Source organism: Amblyomma maculatum, chromosome 6 (genome assembly GCF_055883805.1).
Source record: "Amblyomma maculatum isolate TAMU_Amacu chromosome 6, ASM5588380v1, whole genome shotgun sequence".
Classification (NCBI taxonomy): Eukaryota; Metazoa; Arthropoda; class Arachnida; order Ixodida; family Ixodidae; genus Amblyomma; species Amblyomma maculatum.
In genome coordinates this window covers 139,995,954-140,020,090 of record NC_139349.1, presented here as the reverse complement: position 1 = coordinate 140,020,090, position 24,137 = coordinate 139,995,954, and the positions used below count along the sequence as shown (strand labels likewise).

General features: G+C 46.7%; 1 protein-coding gene across 1 annotated transcript in view; it reads right to left on the bottom strand.

Annotated features, from left to right (window-relative positions):
* Positions 1-24,137, bottom strand: part of LOC146186887 (protogenin-like) — a 39,055-nt gene that overhangs the window by 2,513 nt on the left and 12,405 nt on the right. Inside the window, exons 3-6 of the mRNA XM_084608136.1 lie at positions 21,309-21,542; positions 15,188-15,405; positions 14,224-14,302; positions 7,001-7,261 (exon numbers count right to left, since the gene is read on the bottom strand). Coding sequence (XP_084464262.1) covers positions 7,001-7,261; positions 14,224-14,302; positions 15,188-15,405; positions 21,309-21,542 — 792 coding nt within the window. The remainder of the gene's footprint in view (positions 1-7,000; positions 7,262-14,223; positions 14,303-15,187; positions 15,406-21,308; positions 21,543-24,137) is intronic.

The window sequence follows — 24,137 nt, the reverse complement described above, 5'->3', positions numbered from 1 at the left end:
TATAGCTTTCTGCATTTGTTCGCAACTTAAGTAGAAACCTCTTCGTTAGCCTCCACGTTTAGCCCATTAGGTGAGTACAGGTAAGGTGCAACTGTTCTATAGTTTCCTCTTCAGCAATACCGGTAAGCTACTAGTCATAATCTGCGAGAGTTTGACAAATGCGCTCCATCCCAAACCTATTTAGCTGTTTTTGTTTCTCTTCATGGTCCGGATCTGCGGTTACTACGTGTCTTGAGTAGACATGTTCGCCTACTACTATCAGTGCTTCGCTACCTAACGTAAACTGCTGTTCCTGCCCGAGGCTGTTGATCATTACCTTAGTTTTCTGCATATTAATTTTCACGTCTACCTTTCTACTGTTCCTGCCTAAGTCATCATTCTTTGCAGCTCAACCCCTGATTAACTTAACAAGACAATGTCATCAGTAAATCGAAGATCACTGAGGTATTCTCCCGCTACCCTTATCCGTAACTGCTCCCATTCAGTCTCTGAATACATCCTCTAAGCAAGCTGTGAATTGTACTGGGGAGATTGTTTGCCGTGCAGCCACTACATATCTTCCAGTACTTTCACGTAACGCTCGTCATAACCATGATTTCGCAATGCCTACATGACCATCCTGGTTTCTACTGAGTCATATGCTTTGTCGTAATCAATAAATCCTATGTATAAGGGCTGGTTTTATTCTGAGCATTTTTCTATCATCTGGGCGATGGTAGGGGTATAATCGATAGTAGAGTACCATTTCCCACAACCTGCTTGATCATTTGCTTGATTGAAGTCTAAGGTTGTCCTGATTCTATTAGCGATAACCTTGGTGAGTTCTTTTTACATATTCGACAGTAAGCTGAATGATCTGAATTTTTCAGGTCCTTAGTGCCCCCTTTCGTATGATTTAAGATGAAGTTAGCGTTCTTCCATGGTTTCGGTACCGTAGATGTCACCAGGCACTGCGTATACAGGGTGGCCAATTTCTTAGCATGATATTCCCCCGTCCTTCAACAAATTAGCAGTTGCATGATCCTCTCCAGCTGCTTTCCCCCTTTTCATATAGTTTCTAATGGGGCAGATTATTGGGCCCATTTCTAACGCTTCCTCAACCTCATTCTTCGTCACTGGCGGAACGTCTGACTGCTTTTCTGTGGTGCCAATCTCATTATTGTTCCAACTACTTTGGCTACTGTAGATATCTGTATAGAACTCTTTGGCTACTTTGACTATCTTGTCTATACTCGTGATGATGTTGCCTGCCTTGTCCTTTAGCGCATACATCCGAGTTTTGCCTATGCCCCATTTTCTCTTTGCCGCTTTAAGGCTTCCCCCGTTCTTTACAGCATACTAAATTTTCACCATGTTACATTGCCTTATATCGGCCACTTTGCGCTTATTGACTAGCTTTGATATCTCTGGCAATACTATCTGGTCTGTTGGATGGAAGCTTACGCACTTAGCCGTTTCTTATTTAAATCTTTCGTCTCGTTGGACAGCTTACCGGTATCCTCTTCATCTACTCTACTGCCTGCTTCTACAGCACACTCAGTAAAGATATTGTTACGGGGCGTTCCAGAGCGGTAAGGCTGTGCTGATGGGCTGAGCTCATCAGCTCAACAGGTTCAGCTTCAGTGCCGTCGTCGTTTGCCAGCTCCCAAAACATCTTCTTCGTCTTCCGACATCTCGGATACACACTGTAATAATATCTGTGAAATTATTGTTCACTTTTTCTAGGCTAGCAAGATCCTGAACTCTTCTGCCCCCCCCCCCCCCCCCTCTACGCTAAATTGTTGATGGAATTCTTTCATACTAATATGTTTCGTTCCCTCTTCAGATTTTGACTAAATCGAGACCTTACCATCTTGCGGTCACTCTACCGCACTTTTCCAATTACCTCTATATCCTGCATAAAGGCGGTTTTAGAACATCGTATGAAGTCAATTTAATTTTAGACTCCCGTTAGGTCTTTCCATGTGCACTTCCGGTTCTTTCACTTTCTGAAGAAGGTATATTCATAATTTTTAAGTTATTGCGCTTTCTAAACTCAACTAGTAACTCCCCCTGCTGTTCCTAGAACCAATGCCACCGTCACCCACTGCTTGGTCTCCTGCCTGCTGTTTCCCTACCTTGGCAATGAAGTCGCCAATTAGAACAGTATGTTACGTCTTTCCTCTCAGCATTGCTGATTATACAGCTTCGTAGAAGCTTTCAACTGCCTCGTCATCATTACTACATGTAGGTGCGTAGGCCTGCACAACCGTCCGTTTATACCACTTATCAAGTCTAATTGAGATGAATGCCACCCTCTAATGATATAGAGTTCATCTAATGACCAACTATAAACGTATTGACAGGAAAACCTACTTCTAGTTCTCACCTCTCTGGTAAACCTCGATAACACAGTACATGCCCGCCCATCAGTAAAGTACATGCCTCATTCGGCCTTGTAACCTCACTAAGCACTGTGGTATCCCTCCCATTTCATGGCCTCTAGTTCCTCTAACAGCACTGCTAAACTAGCTTCACTAGCTAGGGGTCTAGAGTTATACGCTGCCAAGGTCAGTTTCGAATGGCAGCCTGTCCAGCGGAGCCAGATATTCGTAGCACCCTCCGCTGCATCACAGGTCTGACCGCCTTCGGGGTTGGTTGCTCCGCAGCTGCTGGTAACGGAGGGCCGGGGTTTTACAGGACTAATCATGGGAGGTTGCAGCTAATTACTGCACCTGGGTGGCCAACTCCTTTTCTGGTGAGGGAGTGCGTTCCGGAGGTATTCACTGGCATTAGGTCGCACCCCAAACCTCTTGATTAAATTCAATCAACGCGCGGATTTTTTTTTTTTTTGATCCTGTGGAAATTTGCGCGGCACCGGGATTCGATCCATGGCCTTCTTGCATGAGAGGTGGATGTTCTACCTCTGCGCCACCGTTGCACCTTCAAAGCAGATAAATGACATTTCTTTTTTCTGAGATGCGGCAAGGAACACGCGGGGAAATATAATGAGCAACGCCTCCCCACTGGCAGAAACTTGCCGATTTTGCCAGAACTGCGACACGCACTTGCGTATTATTAACCTAAGCGCTCGAAGCGTGCTAACCAAAACAAGAAATGCTGAATTAGTTCATTGGAGGATGACCCACATTTTTCAGTGATATCGAAGACATGACTGTTCTGAAATAACTGACAGATGACTTTTTCCCACTGTGCTATGAAATTTTCTGTAAAGATCAGCATAGTGTAGCCGGCGTTGCATTTAAATGCTTTTATTGCTGAAATATTTTATTGGTGCGAAATGGGTTGAATGCAGCGCAACAATGAAAACACTATCTTTATTCGCTCTTCTCACCAAAAAGCCCCATTACCCTTTAGTAACACGTTAGCTTCGGCGTCTTTGCAGGTAGGATCCAAATAAAGATTTTTGGGTGTCATAATTGCTAACAATGCATTATGAAATATACACAGTGATAATATCTGTTGTTCGGCTTTACGTAAATTATATTTTACGACATAATAGCTGAAATATTCTCCACCTAACGTAAAACTGCTTACTTATTGTTCCTTAATTGCGCCTAAACTGAAATATGCAAGCGTTGTTTCAGACCCGCTTACTAAAAAAAATCATAAATGCCTTGAAAGAGTACAGAGGAAACCTATGCAATTTATCTGATCGAAATTCTCCGTGTACCGCTTCACAAATAATGCAGGATATTGCATTGAACTTCTTGCGAAAGCAGTTTCTTTTTAAGCTTACTAATGTAAATTTAGCCATTAACCCTTCATACCGTCTATCTCGATCAACGTCTAGGCTTACTCGACAACATCATCCGAGTTCACTAACGCTGTATTTTCATGGACAGATGTATTCAAGTTTTCATTTTTTCTCGCATCATGACAGATAGGAACGATTCGTTCTTGCCTGTCTTTATTGATTGAAGCGTTTGTTTATTTGTATTATTTTAATTCAACACCCTGCATGGCCCGAGCAATGTCTGCCATATAGAATAAATAAGAAGTAAATACTGGTAAGTTTTCAGTAATAATCTGAGACTACTCGCTGAATGCGCTCCGGACAAGTCTTGTTCTATTTCCCTTTCGTGATTAGGGTCTGCAGCCACTACCTGCCCAAGCTAAAACCATTCCCTCACTACCTTTAGCGTCTCGCTAGTTGTCGCGATATGCTGTTATTTCTGCGTAGTTGAATATTACTTTAAGAATCTGCATATTACTTCTTCGGCCTACCACTCTGGCGTATCTATGTCATTATTCATTTGCAGTTCATCACCTGAACTGCTCAGAAAGGCAATGACATCAGCTATGTCATTTAAACGTGTACTAATTAAGCCATTACCAAGTAGCACAAGTATGAATCCAGCTACTTCAGTGGAACCTCACCACATAAAATTCAGTATTAGTAGGCAAGAAAGACCTTTGGGGGTGCATCGTGGCCAAGTAACTCGAATTATGCTGCATGCAAAGATAACTGATTGCCAGACTGCATCATGACCGCCATTCATATAGAAAAAGTACCCTGGTATTGTTTAGACACTCGTAAATAAAAAGATGACACTGCGCTGACACAAATGACGTTGAAGGCTGTTGGGTTCTTCACCGATCAGCTGTCGCGCGCACTGGAAGCTCATATTGGCTTGCTCGAATTCGAGATTGTGCTTCGCAACACAATCGCCCTAAGTCACCGGTCGCCGTCTCCAGTCCTTTGAATAACCCCGATAAAGCCTTATTCATTTAGTGGAGGTTCTGCGCACGACTCTTACATGATCATTGTAGAGCTCCGCAGCCTGAAATACCATTGGCGACAAACTAGGTAGGTGAACAGCCAGTGGCATCACGGTCGCAGTCCATCTCAAGCTCCAGTTCGATTCGGCAGCGAGACCCAGCCGTTTTCAGTGGGCAGAGAGTTAAATATTGGTTGGCCTCGTACGAGCGGGTGAGTCGTCATAACAGCTGGGATTACCTCATGAAGATCGAAAATCTCATCATCTACTTGAGCGACGTTGCTAACCTATGGTATAGGAATCATGAGGCCAACTTACCAACTTCCGTAACCCTCAAGACAACGTTAGCAGACGTTTTTGGTCGTCCCACGGTGCGGAAATGAGGCGCTGAACAATCCTTGCGCGTGCGAGCTCAGCATGAAAGTGAAAACTTCACAAGCTACATTTAAGATGTCGGGGGTTTGAATGAGGTTGACAAGGTTGACAGATGAATGAAGCTGACAAGATAAGCGAACGTAATGACGGGCATCGACGACTACGCATTCGACATGCTGTTGGCAAAGAGCCCCACTACGGTGGCCTTAGTCTATAACCTTTGCCAAGAGTTTCGAAAAGTTGCGCAAGGAATTCCTCTGCACTCGTCGCGCTCCTGCTCCTGCTGCATCCATCTCTGGCCTCGCTGGGAGCACCGACATTTTGGCTCACGTCAATGATTTCGTCCGAGATGAGGTCACACGGCAACTTGGGCTCCTGTCTGGCTCACGCCAATCATCTACAGCCCAGCTGCTTACCTCTACTGTCCGACACACCATCACGCAGGAGGTTGTCGAAGCATTTCCTAGTTTAAGTCAACCGGCGCCTATGGCGCCCTATGTCGACCCTGTTCCAGTGCAACCTACACCTGTTGCTGCACCTTTAAGTTACGGCTTCTGGTGTCGCGTCGTCTCTACCCATGCCAGTACACATGCCTCCTACGTATGCCGAAGTTACCACTCGACCTTCGGAGCAGCAGCCCTTTGCGTACATGCCGACTATGGCGCCACCGTCTATCCATCGAACGGTTCCGGTCAACGACCACTCTCTACAACCTTTAGCGCACAAATGACAATCGGCCTATCTGCTATGCCGGCGGTATTCCAGGCCACATCGCCCGCCTCTGTCGCCGTACTTTGCGTTCTGTCGCTGCACGCAGTACGCCTCACTACAGTTATCCGTACAACTTGTGTCCACCTACGCTGACATCTCCATGGCAGCCTCACAACTCGCCGGGCCACCAGGCCATACCGTTGCACCGCTCACCGTCGCCTCGCCGTCATTCCTTGTCGCAGATACGGCGCCGCAGCGTGGCACAAGACTCAGGAAAACTAGCAGCCGCAGTTCCTGAAGCATGAACTGCGCACATTTCGCCAGAAATTCTCGTCTGTCTCCGCCGAACGTTCTCAAGTTTCTGCTGATGATTTTTGTGCACTTGCGCTTGTTGCTACCGGTGCTACTCTCTCCGTCATTAGCGAAAGTGTTTGACACTCGGTTCATAAATTCACCACCCCGCCTTCTGGACTCCCTTGGCACCACCTGCGCGGATCCCGTTCGTTCGTCTGCTGCTTGCGCAGCGCACGTCGTCAGCGCGGACGTCTTATACACTGTCGAGTTCTTAGTGCTTGCCTCATACTCGCATGATCTAATTCTTGGCTGGAATTTTCTTTTTCGTCACCATGACTGCACCCGTACCCACGTCGCCTTCTCTGCACTGTGATGCGGTTCTCGAAGACGCGCCGTCTACTACTTGCTCCAAACTTGTCGCTGCCGACACCGACATTCCGCCCAACTGTGCTGGGATTGTTTCCATGTGTGGGACTTCTTTCGACGCAACTGTTCTCTTTGCGTCAACGCCCATGTTCGCTTTTCGCCACCATCGTCTCCTTCCATTTGCTGTCATCGACATTAATCGCGATGCCGCCGACATTGTTGTTGGGAATGCCTCCTGCAGTGCCGTTACTTCATGCCTCAGAGAGGCGAATGGCTTATCTAAGTTGAAGCTGCTGACCTCATCAAGCCATTTGATGTTGACGCATATTCTCCACAACGTGCCCACGCAGCCTCCTTCACGCCGATTACCGCTTCTTTCGATCTACTGTGTTTTTATACAATGGCAGTCATTGAAACTTGATTGAACGTGGCCTCATGGATGGACACGCCGAGAACATATTACGAGCGCATATTAAAACTCTATACTGGATATGCAGTTTCATTGCGTGACACACGATTGTGGCTCGAACAACGCTCACCGGTGCTGAAGCGCTTTCGCAGCAGCAACGCCATGCCGCGGATGCGGAAGAAGCGCACATCGTACGCCTTAGCGGGCTCCAGGGGGCGCAGCAGGTGTCGGCGCGCGCTAGTGTTGAGGCGCGCCTCGTGCGCGCACGTGTCCTGCTGGTCCGGCTCGCAGCATGTGAGCAGCAGCTCTTCCTCCGGCACGTCACGACGCAGCGTCCACCGCAGCTCAGCCCACGTCGCGCCGCTGCTCACGTTCACGTGCATGCCTGCGCAAGGAGCAGCCAAGCTACGGTCCAAAGAGCTGTAACTCGTCTATCACTTCTCTAGGTTTGGAACAGCGGCAAGCAGCAAATATGAAGATAAAATGCCATCGTCGTCAGGCTTATAAAATAAATATTTTAGGCGTCTTACTACACTGGAAATTATAATGTCCGCTATTGTTGGCACGTCCTCCATTCTTGTCTCAATTAACCAACAATGCTGGTCAAGTTTGTAGAGGGATGTTTTTGGAATGAACGCTGACATGAATAGAAGTTAGTGCATGTGCCTTTTCTTTTTGCCCTACAGCGCAGTGTCCGTTCACTGCGCTCTCTACTATCATGAGTGGGTCCAGTTCCTTGGCAAGCTCCGAGGACTGCCGTATATTGTTGAGTTACGAAGTTGAGATCCTCGCACCAATCCTGAGTTAACATCTCACCAACCCCAAGCATGGAGGTGAAAATCATGCAGCCAATGCGCTAATGATTAGCCAACTAACTGCTTCGCAAGCTGCTTGCAGCACTACGAAATATGTAGTCGACCTGGGCTAATCACTACACTGTTAGTTGGCAATTGTTGCACCATGTTCCGGAGGAGCATAGGGCCACAATCATGGTTGACCTTATCCATTGCCAGTGCTACACAAAGCTTGTGAAATGGAGTACAGATGAGCGAAATGTCGATCATGCGATGGGGTATTGTAACAGTATTTTTATTGCATGCTGTCCTGATTCCGGGGACATTGGTTCAGTCGACATCGCAGTCCCGCTACCGCTGATCATAGCACCTTGCCTGGGCAGTGACCAAAGCCCAAGACGGAAACAAATGCACAAAATGAATAAAGCCGCTTTTTCGTTCCGCAATAGTAACAAGATATGTCTGCCAGTTTGACCGCAAACGCTTGGAAATAATTGCAGCGAAGAGCTGCCGTGTGACGTGCGGTTTCACTAACCGAAATACATGCCCTGCCAACTTTATGATTGTACCTGACATGCAGGCTGTTAATGAAGCCACCTAGATTAGGAGTGATCAAGTAGCCAGCATTTTGAAGCACTGGTATTCACTTTGTTCTGACGGAAGTCTGTAGCTGTTACTTTCCTTTCTGTCCGAGGTCCAGGAGGGGGGGTTGCTCGCGGGAGGTGGAGGGTGACTGATCCTGGCCCTGATGGGGGCTGGAAATGCGGCACCGCCGCATGCAGCATGGGCTAGCCTGTCACCGAATTTGTATCTATTGTAGGCCGTCATTGCAGCCGCCACCGCTTCGGTGGTGGACGACGGCTGTTGCGGCGCGCGTCTCTCTCTTTCTCCCTCCCTCCTATTTCTTTCTTCTCAATTTTCGCTTCTGCCCGCACGATGCAGCGGAGGTGATGGTGGTAGAAACATTTTATTGCCATTTGGAACAAATATTGTGGGCGAAGCCCCCTGCATGGCACTTGGGTGCTCCCTTACTACATGGCAGACACCCTCATAAGTCAAAAGAAAGTCCTTGAAGAGCAGTCCTCCTCATAGAAGAACGGCTGATTGGGCGAGTTGGTGAACCATGATGGAGAGTAATGTACGTGCGCAACAGAGACGAGACAAAGAGGATAAGTAGACAGCGACGGCGCAGAACTGACAACTGAGTTAATGGAAGAACGGAAGAGCATATATATATAAACTTACTTGTTGTACCCACATGCGCATAGTCAAAATTTATAAAAATATATCAGCACATGTAAAACGTCGCCCATCACACGCACGTGGAGAAAACTGCCGACGCACTATCTATTGTGCAGCATGGTGACTTCTTTTTCTGTCAATGCAACGGACGTTTTACTGACACAAACATTTTGCTTCCGGTTAATATATAAAGCCTCGGCGATTTTTCGAGTAGTCAGGTCTTTGTGAAGAAACAGTATATTAGTATCGCAAGGGGGAAACAGCGCAAGCTAAACACGGACAAAAAGGGGAGGACGAGACACACACAGCGCTGTGTGTGTCTCGTCCTCCCCTTTTTGTCCGTGTTTAGCTTGCGCTGATTCCCCCTTGCGATGAACCAACTAGCCCGCGACGTTTTGTTCAAGTTATATTAGTATCAACAAAGAAAGGTACACACTTACACGCGTTACAAAGTTTTTCTAAGTTTGTTTGTTTCATTCTTTTTTAAGGACTGCGCATGCTCCATCAGCCTAATGTTGATGCAACGGCCTGTCTGCCCAATATACGTACGGCCACAGGACAATGGTATTTGATATACTTCACCCATCGTACAACTAATGAAACTTTTGGCGGGATTAACCTGGCATCTGTTCTTACTTATTGTGCCCCCCCCCCCCAGCTTTCTTTGAACTGCTGCACCTACCTTGCCAATCTTATTAGGGACAGAAAACAAGACCTGTTTTTGCGCCTACTTTTTGCGCCTACTTTTTTAAACCGATGTGACAATGCATATATATTGCGCCTAATTTTGCACCTAATTTTTTAAACCGATGTGACAATGCATGTATTTAAGGCACAACTGCAATTTATTTTTTTTTCATTTTTTTCTTTCTATCTGTCCGAAACACTTCAGAGAACGCAGAACCTTATCAGCACTAGCTACAAGCACTGAGTCTGGATAACCAGCCTCGCTACATCTATTAGCTTGGATTTTGATGTGCACAAGACTTATTGACAGCCATCCTAAAACAAGCTGTTACTATTCCAGATTTAACACGTTTGGAGTGACATGACTTGTAGTTTAAAAGAGGCTTTACACTCCTGGGAGAGTATTGCCAACACACATGATTCATATTAAAAGTCAACTTTAAATCTAAAAATTGCAATACATTTTTTCTGAGGAACCTCAAAGATGAAGTTCAGTCATGTACGATTCCGAGCAAAAATGTCAAGGATCTGAGGCACACTTAAAGCATCCAAGGATGTAACTAAAACAAGGAAATCATCTGCGTATCGGAATATACGAATGATCTTTCCGGTTAGGTCGCGCTCTATTTTTCTGTCGACATAACTAAGATAAATATTGCTAAATACGGGGGCTACTTTAGCGCCTATACACACAGCACACTTCTGCATGAATAATTTATCGTCCCACATTACATAGGTGTTCTGAAGATGAAATGACATGTGCTGATATATTTTATAAATTTTGACTATGCGCATGTGGGTACAACAAGTGTGTGTATATTTATATATGCTCTTCCGTTCCATAAATCAGTTGTCAGTTCTGCGCCGTCGTTGTCCATTTCTCCTCTTTGTCTCGTCTCTGTTGCGCGCGTATATTACTGTCCATTATGGTTCACCAACTCGCCCAATCAGCCGTTCTTCTACAGTTCATTTCTTGTACATGGGATTCTATTTTGTGTCGAAACATTGGTTTGTCTAAACCAGCAATACTGTCTCCCATCATCGCCGTGTGTATCTGCCGAGCCCGCACTGCGTCGTGGCATTGCCGATACGATGCCTACCCTCCAGATGTGCAATCACTTTGTGGCTGGCTACGACCTTCTACGGGCCACAACAGAAGGATCTGCAGAATTCTGAAGAGTGAATGGTGGCGACAGGCGCGTCTGTTCAAGGACTTACTTCAGACTAAGTGCCTGGTTGAGAACGCTCGCAGTAATCAGCGTGTGTTTCGTGATTGGTGTACTACTACCGATCAGCTGACGGAATTCCTTTGAAGCGCAGTCCGTCCAACCCTCCCAAAAGGTACGAGAAGACCGGCCTCAGAAGAAAAGCTTTTGGTCTTGCATGATGTCGTTTTGGATTCTAAGCATGAAAAGACTTTACGCCTCGGACCAAAGTTCTGTCTTGACCCCGGGGTTTTAACGGTTGAGAAGTTGGCTTTTCCTCGCAGTGTGTCGTCCAAAGCTCGGTTCGATGATAGGTCTAGGTGTATCTCAGAGTGTGTTGATGCGGTAGCCAGTAGTAAGTGTAGTGGTCGGCGAAATAACAGGTTTCGCTCGTTGGTCAATTACCTGTGTGACAATCGTTTGCACGTTGTGCCGTCTGATAAAGAAGGCTACTTTGTTGTTCTTTCCAAGAAATAGTTTTCAGAAAAAGTATGCAAGTCAGTAAGGAAGCATTTTAGAGTGAGCAGAAAGAGTCCGGTTGAGTGCAAGAAAGAGGCTGTGGCGTTATTGCATGACTTTGGGCTAGAGAATTTGGCACGCAATGTAGAGAAAGCTGAACTTCCACTTGAAATTTTCATTTTCAGCGAAAACGCACTAGCCTGGCATCCCTTTCCGAGCAATAGTTTCTGAGCGCCAAACTTGGCAAGAAGTCGTATCGTCTTACCTTAACAATCATTTGTCAGTACTTTCCGTTATTGACCCGTTTCTTGTGCACAACTCAGAGACCGTTGTAAAGCATCTTTTGGACGGTAATATGCTTCTTGCTCCGGCGGAAAGAAGATCCGTGGAGGGGTCACACAATCTGCCCGGGGGGTCGGAAGCGGCCAGCTTGGCCGTTTCTAACCTACCGATGTACCGCGGCGCACAAACGGCTTCAAACGAGATGCATGAACAATTTCAGTTCCACGGTGGCGTCGGTCGGCTGGGGGATCAACAGGTGTGACTTGGTAGTTAACTGGGGACGTTTGGTTGCTCACCTTGTAGGGACCAACATAGCGGCGCTGAAATTATCACTAAGGCCAGGGGTGCGCAGTGGTGTATAAAGCAGTACTTCGTCATCAGGACGAAAAAGACCTCGCGATGCTTCGAATCGTAGCGACTCTTGCGGTCTTGCTGGCACGCTTTTGCGTTGAGGCGGGCAAGATGACGGGATCGGGCCACACGGGATAAGAACTGGGCTGGTAATGATAAGGAATAACCGGGCGCAGAGAAGAAGGAAGTGTCGAGGATTGTAGTTGGAGGACGGCCGAAAACGAGGAAAAATGGGGAGTAGCCGGTAGTCCGTTGTACTGCAGTATTATAGGCGAATGTGACGAATGGTAGAACAGTATCCCAATTTCGATGATCCGGTGTGATATACGTGGATATCATATCCGATAGGGTGCGATGAAATCGCTCAGTCAGACCGTTAGTCTGGGGATGGTAGCTTGAGGTTGTCTTATGGAGGGTGGATGAAGCACGAAGAACTTCGGATACGACTGTCGATAAGAAGGCCGTCCTGTGGTCACTAGAAGCACCCGAGGAGCGCCATGACGCAATACAATTGACCGCAAAAAGAAATTAGCTACTTCTTCAGCGGAACCAGTTGGTACAGGGGCCGTCTCAACATAGCGTGTAAGGTGGTCGACAGCTGTTATAATCCAATGGTTACCCCCCTCGGAGAGAGGTAAGGGACCATATTAGTCATTGCCGACTACGTCGAATGGCATGGCGGGACATGGAAGAGGCTGTAGGAGGCCACCGGGCGAAGATGTCGGCCGCTTGCGACGTTAGCACAGATGGCAGGAAGCGACGTATTTAGCTACGGTAGAAGATAGGCCAGGCCAAAAGAATCGTCTTTTCACACGGTAATATGTTTTGTTAAAACCAAGGTGACCTGCAGTAGCTTCATCGTGGAAAGCCGCCAGTATACGTGGGCGAAGCGCACGCGGCACGACTGGGAGCCAACGAGTTCCATCAGGGCAATACACGTAGCGGAGCAGTATGCCATCTTCGAGCTTGAAATTGCGAAGCTGTCGACGAAGCCTAGCATTGGGCGGGCTCGAAGCGCCGATAAGGCCGTCGATTATGGGCCGGCAGCAGGCATCAGCTAATTGCTGCGAGCGGAGTGCGTGTTTGTGCTCAGAATCGTCAAAAGAAACTGTTGTGATATGCGTGGGGGGAAGAGATGGTCGGCTGTGGTCAGAGGTGGAGATGCGTTGCGAAGAAAAACAGCAGGCTGATTCCGTAAGTGGGCAGCGAGAAAGAGCGTCGGCGTCTTGGTGTTGGCGACCCGATTTATAAACGACGTCGAAATTGTATTCTTGCAGGCGTAGAATCCAGCGGCCAATTCGGCCTGTCAAATTTTTCAGTGAAGACAACCAGCAAAGAGCATGGTGATCGGTCACAACTGTGAAGTGCCGACCATAGAGGTAGGGCGAAACTTTTGAATAGCCCTGACGACGGCAAGACATTCCTGCTCGGTAATGGTGTAGTTTTTCTCAGCTGGAGTCAAGGTCCGACTGGCGAAGGCAGTGACTTTCTCACGCGAAGTTGCATCGCGCTGCAGAAGGACAACGCCAAGACCGTGCAGGAAGGTAGGAGCGCTGTCGCTGAAGTGGCTAAGAATGTCTCTCGCAGCTGGTATGACGTCACAGCCATCTGGGGTCATTAAAGGTCAAACGTGCCTACCGACAGTGGCTACGCAAAGGGAAGAAAATGGGAGTAGTATTGCTTTCGCAATAAAAAATGCGCGTGCCTGCTACTGGCTGTGTAGCTGAGCCACCACAGCTGCCTGGCGCGGACAGACGAAAAAATAGAAGAAAAAAAAGAAGAGGCAGAGAGGAGAAAGACGCGTGTCACAATGGCCGTCATATTTTTTCGTCTTTCCGAGCCAGGTAGCGGTGGCGAATCAGCTACACAGCCAGTAGCAGGCACGTGCATTTTTTATTGTGAAAACAATACTACTCTCATTTTCAGCCCTTTGCGTAGCCACTGTCGGTAGGCACGTTTGACCTTTAAGGGCCGACAACCAGTACAACCTCTGGTGGCAGGCTAGCCCCCGCAGCAAATGGTGGTGACCTATCAGTCGCAGCCCCGTCCGTAGTGCCAGGAGCAGGCACCCTCTTGCCGGCTAAAGACTCGCTTCATCGCACTTTAGTGGTAAAAAGTGCCCATTGGCGATTTTAGTGCTTAAGTTTATTAAAACATATATTATTTCAACTTGTCCTTGCTCAGCCGAGGCATCTCTTGCAATTCTTGCTGGCTACAAACACTATGCTTTTCATATTGTTGCAACAACTCACTGCGCGTACGAGGAAGGTTTCACGAGCAGGCTGCTGTAGGCAGTGATGAAAAAGTAAAATTCCGACACAACATACCGGAGGAGTAGGAAATTCCGTAGGCGATAGCCTCGTCTCCTGACAGGAAGCTTCCAGACCAAAGGTTGTACGCGGCCACCTGCAGGTTCGGCAGGGGAGCAGTAAATTTTATTTCATCGCCGCGAAGGCCGCAATCATAATGCTATCTAACAGTATGCAATTATTTTTGAAGTTTCTAAAGTTGCCCTCAGTAACGTCGGAAGTCTACCTAATATGTACTCAGTGGGTCAAATCTAGGAACAGCCAGCCTATGGTTCACACGACCAAATCTCGAGGTACTCATCGACAATGTTTATGACCGTCCATAGAAAGCCGTGTCGACAGCCCATTTTGACGGCCGAGCTGGCCACATAGTCATGTAAAATACAAGGTGTAAATATACTATAGACACGACGACACAGACAAGAGTACTCATAAAAGGGATTTCTTGCTTTGTGCGCCAAAGTGGCACAGTTTTTATTTGCAAGGTATACTGGTGGTTTCAATTTGAACAGTTATTACGAAGACAATTTCTTCCAAGTATCTTTCCTCATCGATCATACGTAGCTCGTAGTTGTGCGCATAGTATTGTATATTTCCGTGTATGATACTGAGCGTCCACTTTTCTTAACTCTTTCATTATGGGAGGGTGGGGTGTTCGTGGACTTATTGCTTAATAAGAAAGCCTTGGAATAAGGCTCTGGGCACGCATAGAGGCGTGAATATTCTTATTTTATTTCATGAACTTATTCTGGCTACCGAACCACTGAAAATAGCACTTAATATTTTGTTTTCCCATAAAGCATTACGTTATCGTGTAAGGGGTCAAACCCAAGAAGAGTCCAATAGCTATGGCTTTGAATAATTCCTACTCAGCTGACAATCTGGGCAATCAACAATCATTGCTCAAGAGGCCATCGCAGTTCAAGCATTCCACTGCGCCACGCTGGCTTGAATTACACTCGTTCTTCAGGGCGGCATATACCTGCACGGTGTAGGTGTTGAGTTCCTCGACGTCCCCGATGAGGAGCGAGCGCAGGTCGCGGGAACTGAGGCGCAGCGCCTCTCCCTCGGCATAGAAGGTCTGCCAGCGGACCAGGTAGCCGTCCACGGGACCCCGGCAGCGGTCGGGCACCGACCAGCGCAGCACGAGCGCCGACGAGTTCACCGGGGACACGCGAACATCCCGTGGGGCACTGGGGCCTGTTTGATAGACGCATGCGGGTGAAGTGACGCGGAAAGTCGCGGAAAGCCTGATGGTACAAAATATGGACTCCTGCACCTCGAAGACGAATTTGCGTCATTGGCGGAAAGGACTGAATGCGAAATCAAGCAGGTGTGGGTGGCTGCGACGTGTATTACGGCCTAAATGTTCCATCCCATTCGTTGGGAGGTTGCTTGCAGCCACTCTAATCATAGCTTTTTAGGCTATGCGATAGCGTACTGGGCTCGTTATACCAAAACATCGTTGCCTTAACTTTACCTCATCTTCACCTTCTTTTCAATACACTCAAAACAGATTACTAGGCCAGGATATCCACAACATCATCGGGCCGCTTATGTAGCATCGACAGGCCCAGTACATTAGGCTCACACAAACGTCCTCTGGATGGATTTTCCAAGACTCCCTTGGAATCACGGTGCCGAGTAATGAACTAACCCTTCCCCCCATCCCTCTACACATTCACCAGTAAGTGATCATCAAGTCACTACGGAAAGATATGCACATATATCCTACCATGACCAGCGCTGCAGAGCCCACGCAGATGCACTCCAGCGATATTAAAAAGCCCGATATTATCATACTCTATTTTTCGTCCAATGTTCTGTACCAATTTATCTTCCTTTGAAATCATATGGAGCTAGGCTGCACGGGCACGTGTGGACGCTGTATGCACGCGTGATGAATCGAGTGCTGTATTGGTTACTTCCACCTCATCTCCCCTCAACGCACTACCTCTTCCTCCCAAACACATTCCCAAAAGTTGTAGAGGAAGCCCCCATTACACTAGCCATATCCCACATGGAAGCCCAGTACATTTTTACATATTTCGAAATTGTGGTTCTGTATTCTTCACGAGGTCGAGTTCATCCCCCTGCTTTGGGCATACTGGGCTCTCCCAGTGCACCCCTACCCGCCCTGTGCAGCTTCTATGGCTGCCTGTGCATGTCAAAATTACCGGAAACGATGCCGCCAACATGTTTTGCCCAGGGTTTTTTAAACCGGTCTCAAGTGGCCTCTTAACCGATATTCACGACCGATTGTATGCCCTCGATCGTTCAGTAGGCTGATGCAGGCCTACAGAGCCTCGCGCCACCTCTATACTCATCCGACCCGTCCCCAGGTAACAAACACGCAACGCTGTGGCTCCCTGTGTACACACGCTTCCCGGCATAATTACTTAATCCCACTACAATTCCTTCTTCCCCCTCCTGCCTGCACCTCATGCACAGAGCCATTTGCCTCTACCCCCTCCGCACCACCTCCCATGGCACGGCGTACCCTCCCCCGCAGGACGTAGAGAATTAATTAGAGACCTGGGAGGACTAAGGAACCTGCTAGCAAAACCCGGCCATGCAGACAATCGCCACCAGCAGAGCTGCCATTGCTATGAACATCACGGATATAACATCTTGACTGAAGTGGGGTCGTGCGGAGGCCCGGAGCTTCGATCCGTACCATATTTTCCTTCCTACAGATGCAGTTTTTTCTCTTTGTCTGCCTTAACCAAGAGTTGGAAACAAGGTGCCAGAAAACCCACGCATGTGATTTTGTATGACGTGTGACTCCACCGTTGCTCGTGCAGCATTCGTGATGATGTAATTCCATTTGGCCACTTGCTAGTTGAGTTTTCGGTAGTTTGCGGTAGGAATTCAAAGCAACGACGAATGCATTTCAACTCTATGCCATTCAGTGGAAATGCAGGCATCAGACCTGAAGTGAATCTGATGTTGCACCTGCCTTTCCTGAAAACCAAACAAATTAAAGACATTCCACAGTAACGCAGTCTCTCAATGCCAGAAATTAGCGGTATGAAAAGCCGGCGTTGAAGACGCTACAGCGTCTATACTATTAAGATGTAGCTTAATCGTCTTCGTAATTATTTATGCTACACACCTTACAAGAGGCTCTAATCTTGGTCGTGCGGTCGCTCAAGCAGTATCACGTCTGATGCATTTGGGCCCTGCATTAAGCGGAGGGCAACCTCTGCACGCATTGTAACTATCTCGCATTGTTCCTTGGAGTAACTGTTAGACGACGAAGGGGATTGATGTTATTGTCGCAAGGGAAGCTTATGGTATAGGGAGCATTTCGTCAAATAAGTTGACATAATAGGCTGATTTCCAAACATTCCAATCCCTCAGTTCTAGAAGAAACGTGTAGCCATTGAAACATCAGTGGTGATACCCTTAGCAACTGTGCAAAACGATCCTTGCACCTCCCACGTTCGAAGCTGACGTTCAACCCACTTGGCCACTGGTGAGGCACATTTTAATGCTACAGCGCTAAAGCCCCTTGAAGATATAATCCGTCGTCATTAGCACCGTCGCCAGCGTTAGTGTTGCGAGCCAATTGAAAATCCTCAGCTTGCCTGCGGCATGTTTTAGGCAGACTGCTTGGCTGAGCACGGCTTGCTCAATAGGAAGAGTGATGTCACAAAATCGCATGACTGAAGCTCCTTTGGGATGCGAGACGAACCTTCTAGGATTCGAGATTCTCGGATCGCGTTTCCTACCACCAATCCTTCGGGCCAAGCAGGCGCCTCCTATACAGCTTAGTTGAGGCGACACTTTATATATCTGTCGGGTGGCCTTCCATATCATGTGGTATGCAAAGAAAGTATGCAAGTATGCAAAGGAGCATGTTTAAGATAAAAGAGGCGGGAATAAGTCAGATTAGTGTTAACGCCTGTCGCAAAGTACATGTATGCAAACGATAATATCAACAATGGTAGCCATAGTAGACGAGAGACAAAGACAATTCTCTCTTCATACGTTCAATAAACTGAGGAGCTTTCATGCATTCCACATTCTTTTTCAGCGCCAGGTAACGAATAATACTTATTGGAAGATATGTTCGCAATACAAAATTCGTTTAAATATAAACGCTCATTGCTGCGAGACAATATTTTTTTCATTCAGCATAACAATTCGCACTGGTAAGGCAGGAAGCATTCCCTTATGGCTCTTGTGTGGATACCAATCGTGGTTGGATAAAAAGGCCAAACGTTTTTTCAGAAACAATTCCCATCAAAATTGGGAATAGCACTTCATGACTATCGACGGCGGTAATCATTGCTTCTTACTAGAGCGTATAGTAATACTTCGCAACTTAACCCTTTCCTGTACTGCAACTAAAGCTGAAATCAGTGGAGCCTTCGATTATATGAAAAAGTCCGTGGTGTCAAACCGACGTAAATTGATGGGTAAAATTCAGTTGGACATTTATAATTTAGTAATGTGCAACAGCATCGTGATAAGAGTTGGAGCACTCAAATGCTGCACGGATGGAGTCCAAGACGCACAGCCTCAGCTTGGACATGCAACAGCTTGTGAAGTCTTGTGTAAACAAGATGGTTCAAGCTCACAGATGACAGTTATAGGGAACGCTTATACTTCGCCTTTAAGGGTATGACGCGATGACGTGGGCTACAACCCGACAAATAAAGCCCGGCTTTCGCAAAGCGGCATGAACCTACCTGCGTTGCCTATCTGTAGCGTGCCTGATTAGGCATTCAGAAGAAAACTGGAAGATTGATACTTATTCCACATTGCCACTTCCAAAGAACAATCGGAGTTGGCAGCTCGTCCCAACTTTCTCATATGTTGTCTCGTTAAGTCACACAAACCATCGAAAAATCAATGCCCATCTATGCCAGCTGCCAGCTACCCACTGCCAACGCCATGCCCGTGATTTTTGCTCACGACGCCGACGCCGGGTTTTCTAACAGGACCTTTATAGCAATGGCGTTAAAATGGGTAACGAATTAAAAGCAGCGGATAATGAAATAGAATGTGGGGACTGCTTATTCCTTAAAATACATTTTGGCATTGATAAACATGTTTTCAAAGATAACAAACAGTTCGTTCATGCATTACCCGCCGGTAGGTGTATACGCAACGAGCCATGAGTTCAAACCATGCTAGCAAAGCTTTTAAATTTATGAATTATCATGATGAAAATGACTACTCGTTTTGAGTACAGGTCTACGGAGATCAAACACGGTGGTACAAGGGCTCCTAAGAGGCCTCCGAAAGAACGTTCCTGGAAGAAATCTAAGGTTTAACGAAATCTTGTCTGATCGGGTAGTAGACTCATATGTAGGAAGAAGGAGGAGGTAGTTGTTAAAAGGTAGTTTTCACAAGATCATAAAGACATTTCGGCGGCATTGACATCTTTTACCAACTACGTTTCGACAATGTTTTTGATATGAGGTTTTCAGAGAGTGCCTTAGAGACCAGGTACGAGTGTTTTAGAAACCTCTTGTGTCTAAAAGATCGTGATTTGACGTATGTATTAAAACCTTAATACATTGACTAAATAAGCGGATAGCAGAAGTGTGGCCAGAGCTCGTGCAGCAAAACATCCCAGCATGCCGTGCTTCAAAGACAGCGCGTGGCGGGCTAGGGTTTATATCCTGGCAGCGACCTGTTTTTAAGGATGTTTTCGAAGTGAGGTCTCAGAGGGCGCCTTACAGAGCAAGTACCAGAAACCTCGATAAGGTGTGTCTAAATAATCGTGGTTACGCGTATGTATTAGAAACTTAAGAAATTAATATGTTGACTAAATGAGTGGATCGCAAAAGTGTGGCCACAACTCCTGCAACAATACATTGAACGTGCGCTGTGCTTCGAAGTCAGCGCGTGCTAGTTAAGCGCTCACGTCATAGCAGCGACCGGTGTTTCACAATGGTTTCGAAGTGAGGTTTCAAAGGAGGCCTCAAAAAGCAAGTACCGGTGTCTTAGAAACCTCTCTAAAGTGTGTCTAAATAATCGTTGTTCAACGTATGCCATCATCATCAGCCTGACTATACCCACTGCAGGGCGAAGGCCTCTCCCATATTTCTCCACTTGACCCGGTTCTGTGCTAGCTGCATCCATTTGACCCCTGCGAACTTCTTAACCTCATCCACCCACCGAATTTTCTGCCGCCCCCTGCTAAGCTTTCCTTCCCTTGGAATCCAGTTCGTTATCCTAAGCGACCATCGGTTATCCTCTCTTTGCACTACATGTCCTGCCCGTGCCCATTTCTTCTTAATTTCCAGTAGAATGTCGGTAACCTGAGGTATTTGTCTGACCCACTCTGCACGCTTCCTATCTCTTAATGTTACCCCTACCATTTTTCGTTCCATAGCCCTCTGGGTTGTCCTCAACTTAAATAGAACTCTCTTGGTTAGCCTCCACGTTTCAGCCCCATAGGTGAGTACAGGCAAGATGCAACTGTTATATACTTTCCTCATGTATATATTAGTGACATGTATTATAAACTTAAGAAATCATTGCATTGACTAAATGAGTGGATCGCAAAAGTGTGGCCAAACTCGTGCAACAATACATCCAACGCGCGCTGTGCTTCGAAGTCAGCGCGTGCTGGGTAAGGGCTCACGTCCAGGCTGCGACCGATTCTTGACAATGGTTTCGAAGTGAGGTTTCAGAGGGGGCCTTAAGAAGCAAGTACCGATGTCTTAGAAACCTCGCTAAAGTGTGCCTAAATAATCATTGTTTAACGCATGTATTAGAAACTTAAGAAATCATTGCATTGACTAAATGAGTGGATTGCAAAACTGTGGCCACAACTCGAGCAACAAAACATCCCACGCGCGCCGTGCTTCGAACTGAGCGCGTGCTGGGTGAATATAATCCTGGCGGCGACCTGTTTTAGACAATGTTTTTGAAGTGAGATTTGAGAGTGCCTTACGGAGGAAGGCTTAGTATCCTAGCTAAAGTGTGTCTAAATAATCGTGGTTGAAAGCATGTATTAGAAACTTACGTAATTATTGCATTGACTATATGAGCGGATCGCAAAATTGTGGCCACAGCTTCTGCAACAGAACATCAGACGCATCCCGTGCTTCGAAATCAGCGCGTGCTGGGTAAGGACTCACGTCCTGGCGGCGACCTGTAGACGGTGTAGAAGAGAAGCGCGTCCGACGTGTCGGTCACTTCGAGGCTGGCCAGCGTCCACGGTTGGCTATTGGCTATCTCCTTGCGGCCGCCCTGCACGAACGACTTCTCGCAGCTGCCGATCATAAGGCAGTGCTTAACTGTGGAGACACCGGCGCCCGTCCAGGATAGCGACACCACCATCCACGCCGACATGTCTAATCTGAAGACCAACCCTGGGCGCAAGTCCACCCCATTTTTCATTTATTTTATTGGACACTATCCTGTGTACTCCTCTACCTCAGTCTTTCTTTTTTATGTTTTGGGTTTTGTATGCCTGCTCTCCCTGTGTACGTTCTTTGTCATTTTTGTATATATCAGTTGTTTTCCTGTGGTTCTGGTTCTTGGTTTTGTTTCATTTGCAAGTTTGGATGCTACCTTCTGTTTTTTTCTTGTTTGTATTCTTCTTTAAGCCAGCGTGGACCACCTTCCGACAACGAAACTCGTTTTTTTTTTGTTATACCTTATTTCGCTTTTTGAAAAGTGTTTTTTTTTCCATTTCGAGGTATTGTTACCTTTTATTTATTTTTATTTGACTTTAAGCATGCAAAGCTTTTGCTGATCCGGGCTCCCTCTCCTTTTTTATGCTTTTTTTCAGTTCGAGAGGACGAATAAAATCGTAAATGGGATCTAAGTCACAAATCTTGTAGTAATGCAGATTTTAATAAGCGCAAGGGCGAGTTTTTGTAAAAGTTCTCGAAATGTTCGCAGAATCTGAAACACCTTCACTTTGGAGCGCATGTTTCAGAGGCAGGCAATAAAACGAACGTGCACGTTGACTCAAAAGAGTTGTTTTGAATAGCATCTCGAGCGTGTCAGAATCTGTATATACGATCTTCGCATCTGGCGTGGACTGGTGAGAAGGTGCACGAGTCGATGTCGGTACGACATTTTTCCTGCAGCCTGGTCGGTAAAAGCGCAATATATAAGGACCTCTTGGAAATTTTGTTATACGATCATTTACAATGAACACTTCTGAGCAGATACATGTACCGTCTTTGCCAAAAGCAATCGAGCAGCCCAACCTGCTGGCGGAGCAGGCACGGGCTGATCTGTGGCGCTACTATCGCCGTAGCTGGCCGCTTCTCTCCGGCGGCGGGTGTAAGCTAACAAACGTAAGCATTCTCTCTCGTTCTCCTTCTTGGGATGACAAAAAGTAAGCGAGTATCGTGTACTGTACCTGATTTGGCGTCGTCGGAACGCTGCGCTGTTGAGTAAGGGCGCTCCGCATAGCATTACTCGCTCCATGCTCTTTCTTGTCTGGCGCTGTGAAGCTGCGCTCTTCGTTAGAATGCCTTCGCGTTTAATATCGGTAGTGTACTCCCGTAGTTACAACAAATGAACAAATACATGCATTTGTACTTGTTTGGATTGTCCGGAAAGTATGGCGAGGAATTTATTTCAAAAACTCGATGCGGTTTTCCTGCAGTAGCTAATCTTATGTTGTGACCCCTACCGGATTTGCTGTGACGCTAAGATAAGCTGAAGGAGAGAAAAATAAGACTTCCTGCTGTTTCATGTGCTCCTCTTGCTGCATTTCTTCTTTCCCGCTGTTTGGTAACGTACAAAAAGCGCTAGTGGTCTCCGCGTTGGTAATTACGATCATGTGTTAGCCTGCTGTAAATCTCTTCGTTTAATAAGTGAACTGTATAAAAATGTCGTTTTCACACCTTGAACGTATGTCGCCTTTTTTCTCAATACGTGCGGCAGTTTCTTTTTATTTGCTTCTATTTCACGAGAGAACACCATGGGGGGGGAGCACCAACCTAACAGTAATATGTTCTGGAAGGGAAAAGAAATCCGGATACGCAGCATTTGATTTGGACAGCAAACTACTTTTGTGTTATTGTCTATTAGCTAGCGACTTGATTGGTAGCTTATTGCGTGATGGCAGAGTGGTGCACGGTGACTAGATAAATAAGTTGCTGGAAGAGAACCTTCAAGTGCAACTCAAGATTAAGCTTGAAAACCTGTGACTCCCGTCTTTACTGAACTCCCTGGCCGCAAAAAGGTGAAACTTAATTCGGAGGGAATTTCAATGCAAGTGAAAGAAAAACGTCTTCGTAAGCATCCTTCGCAATAGCAAGGCCTTGTTGGGGGATCATATGCTAGGAAACATTAACGTTACTCACTCGGTATTGCCAAATATTTTTTTGAAGCAGTTGGAATCCCTGCGCAGATTTTCGGCATTCAGATTGGCGTTGAAATCGCGAAAACCATTACGCATTTCTGTGCGTTAACAAGCGGGTGCAAATGCGACATTAACGGATTCGCCTTCTTACATGGACACAAATAACAGCGCTAAAAACAGCGGAAAATATAGCCTCGTTTTTATTCCTCTCTAGCTCAGAGAAGTATCATTATCGCAGACTAGGAATCGTGGAAAAACTCAAACCCAGGTTTATATCATGCCCTGTCTGAATGTCCTAACATTTCAAACAAGACAAAAACAACCAATTTTCGGATCACTTTATCTACAGGAGCTGTGTACTGGGATCTAACATGCAAGGTGTTCTAACGAAGGCGCAGCGTCACGATACCAGCCCAAAATCAGCTTTGAGCTATAGTTTTGCGGTGCACAGTGCGCTCCATGAGTGGCACGGCGTTCTAAAGGAACGAAATCGAACGCCGCATATGTTACCCGCTTACATTTTGTCATCCCAAGAAATATAGCCAGGGAGCAGCCTTACGTCTGCAACTTACAATCGCAGCCGGCGAGTAGCGGCCACTGACCGCGACCGCCAAGCTGCCGCTCGGCCCAGCGCTTGCTC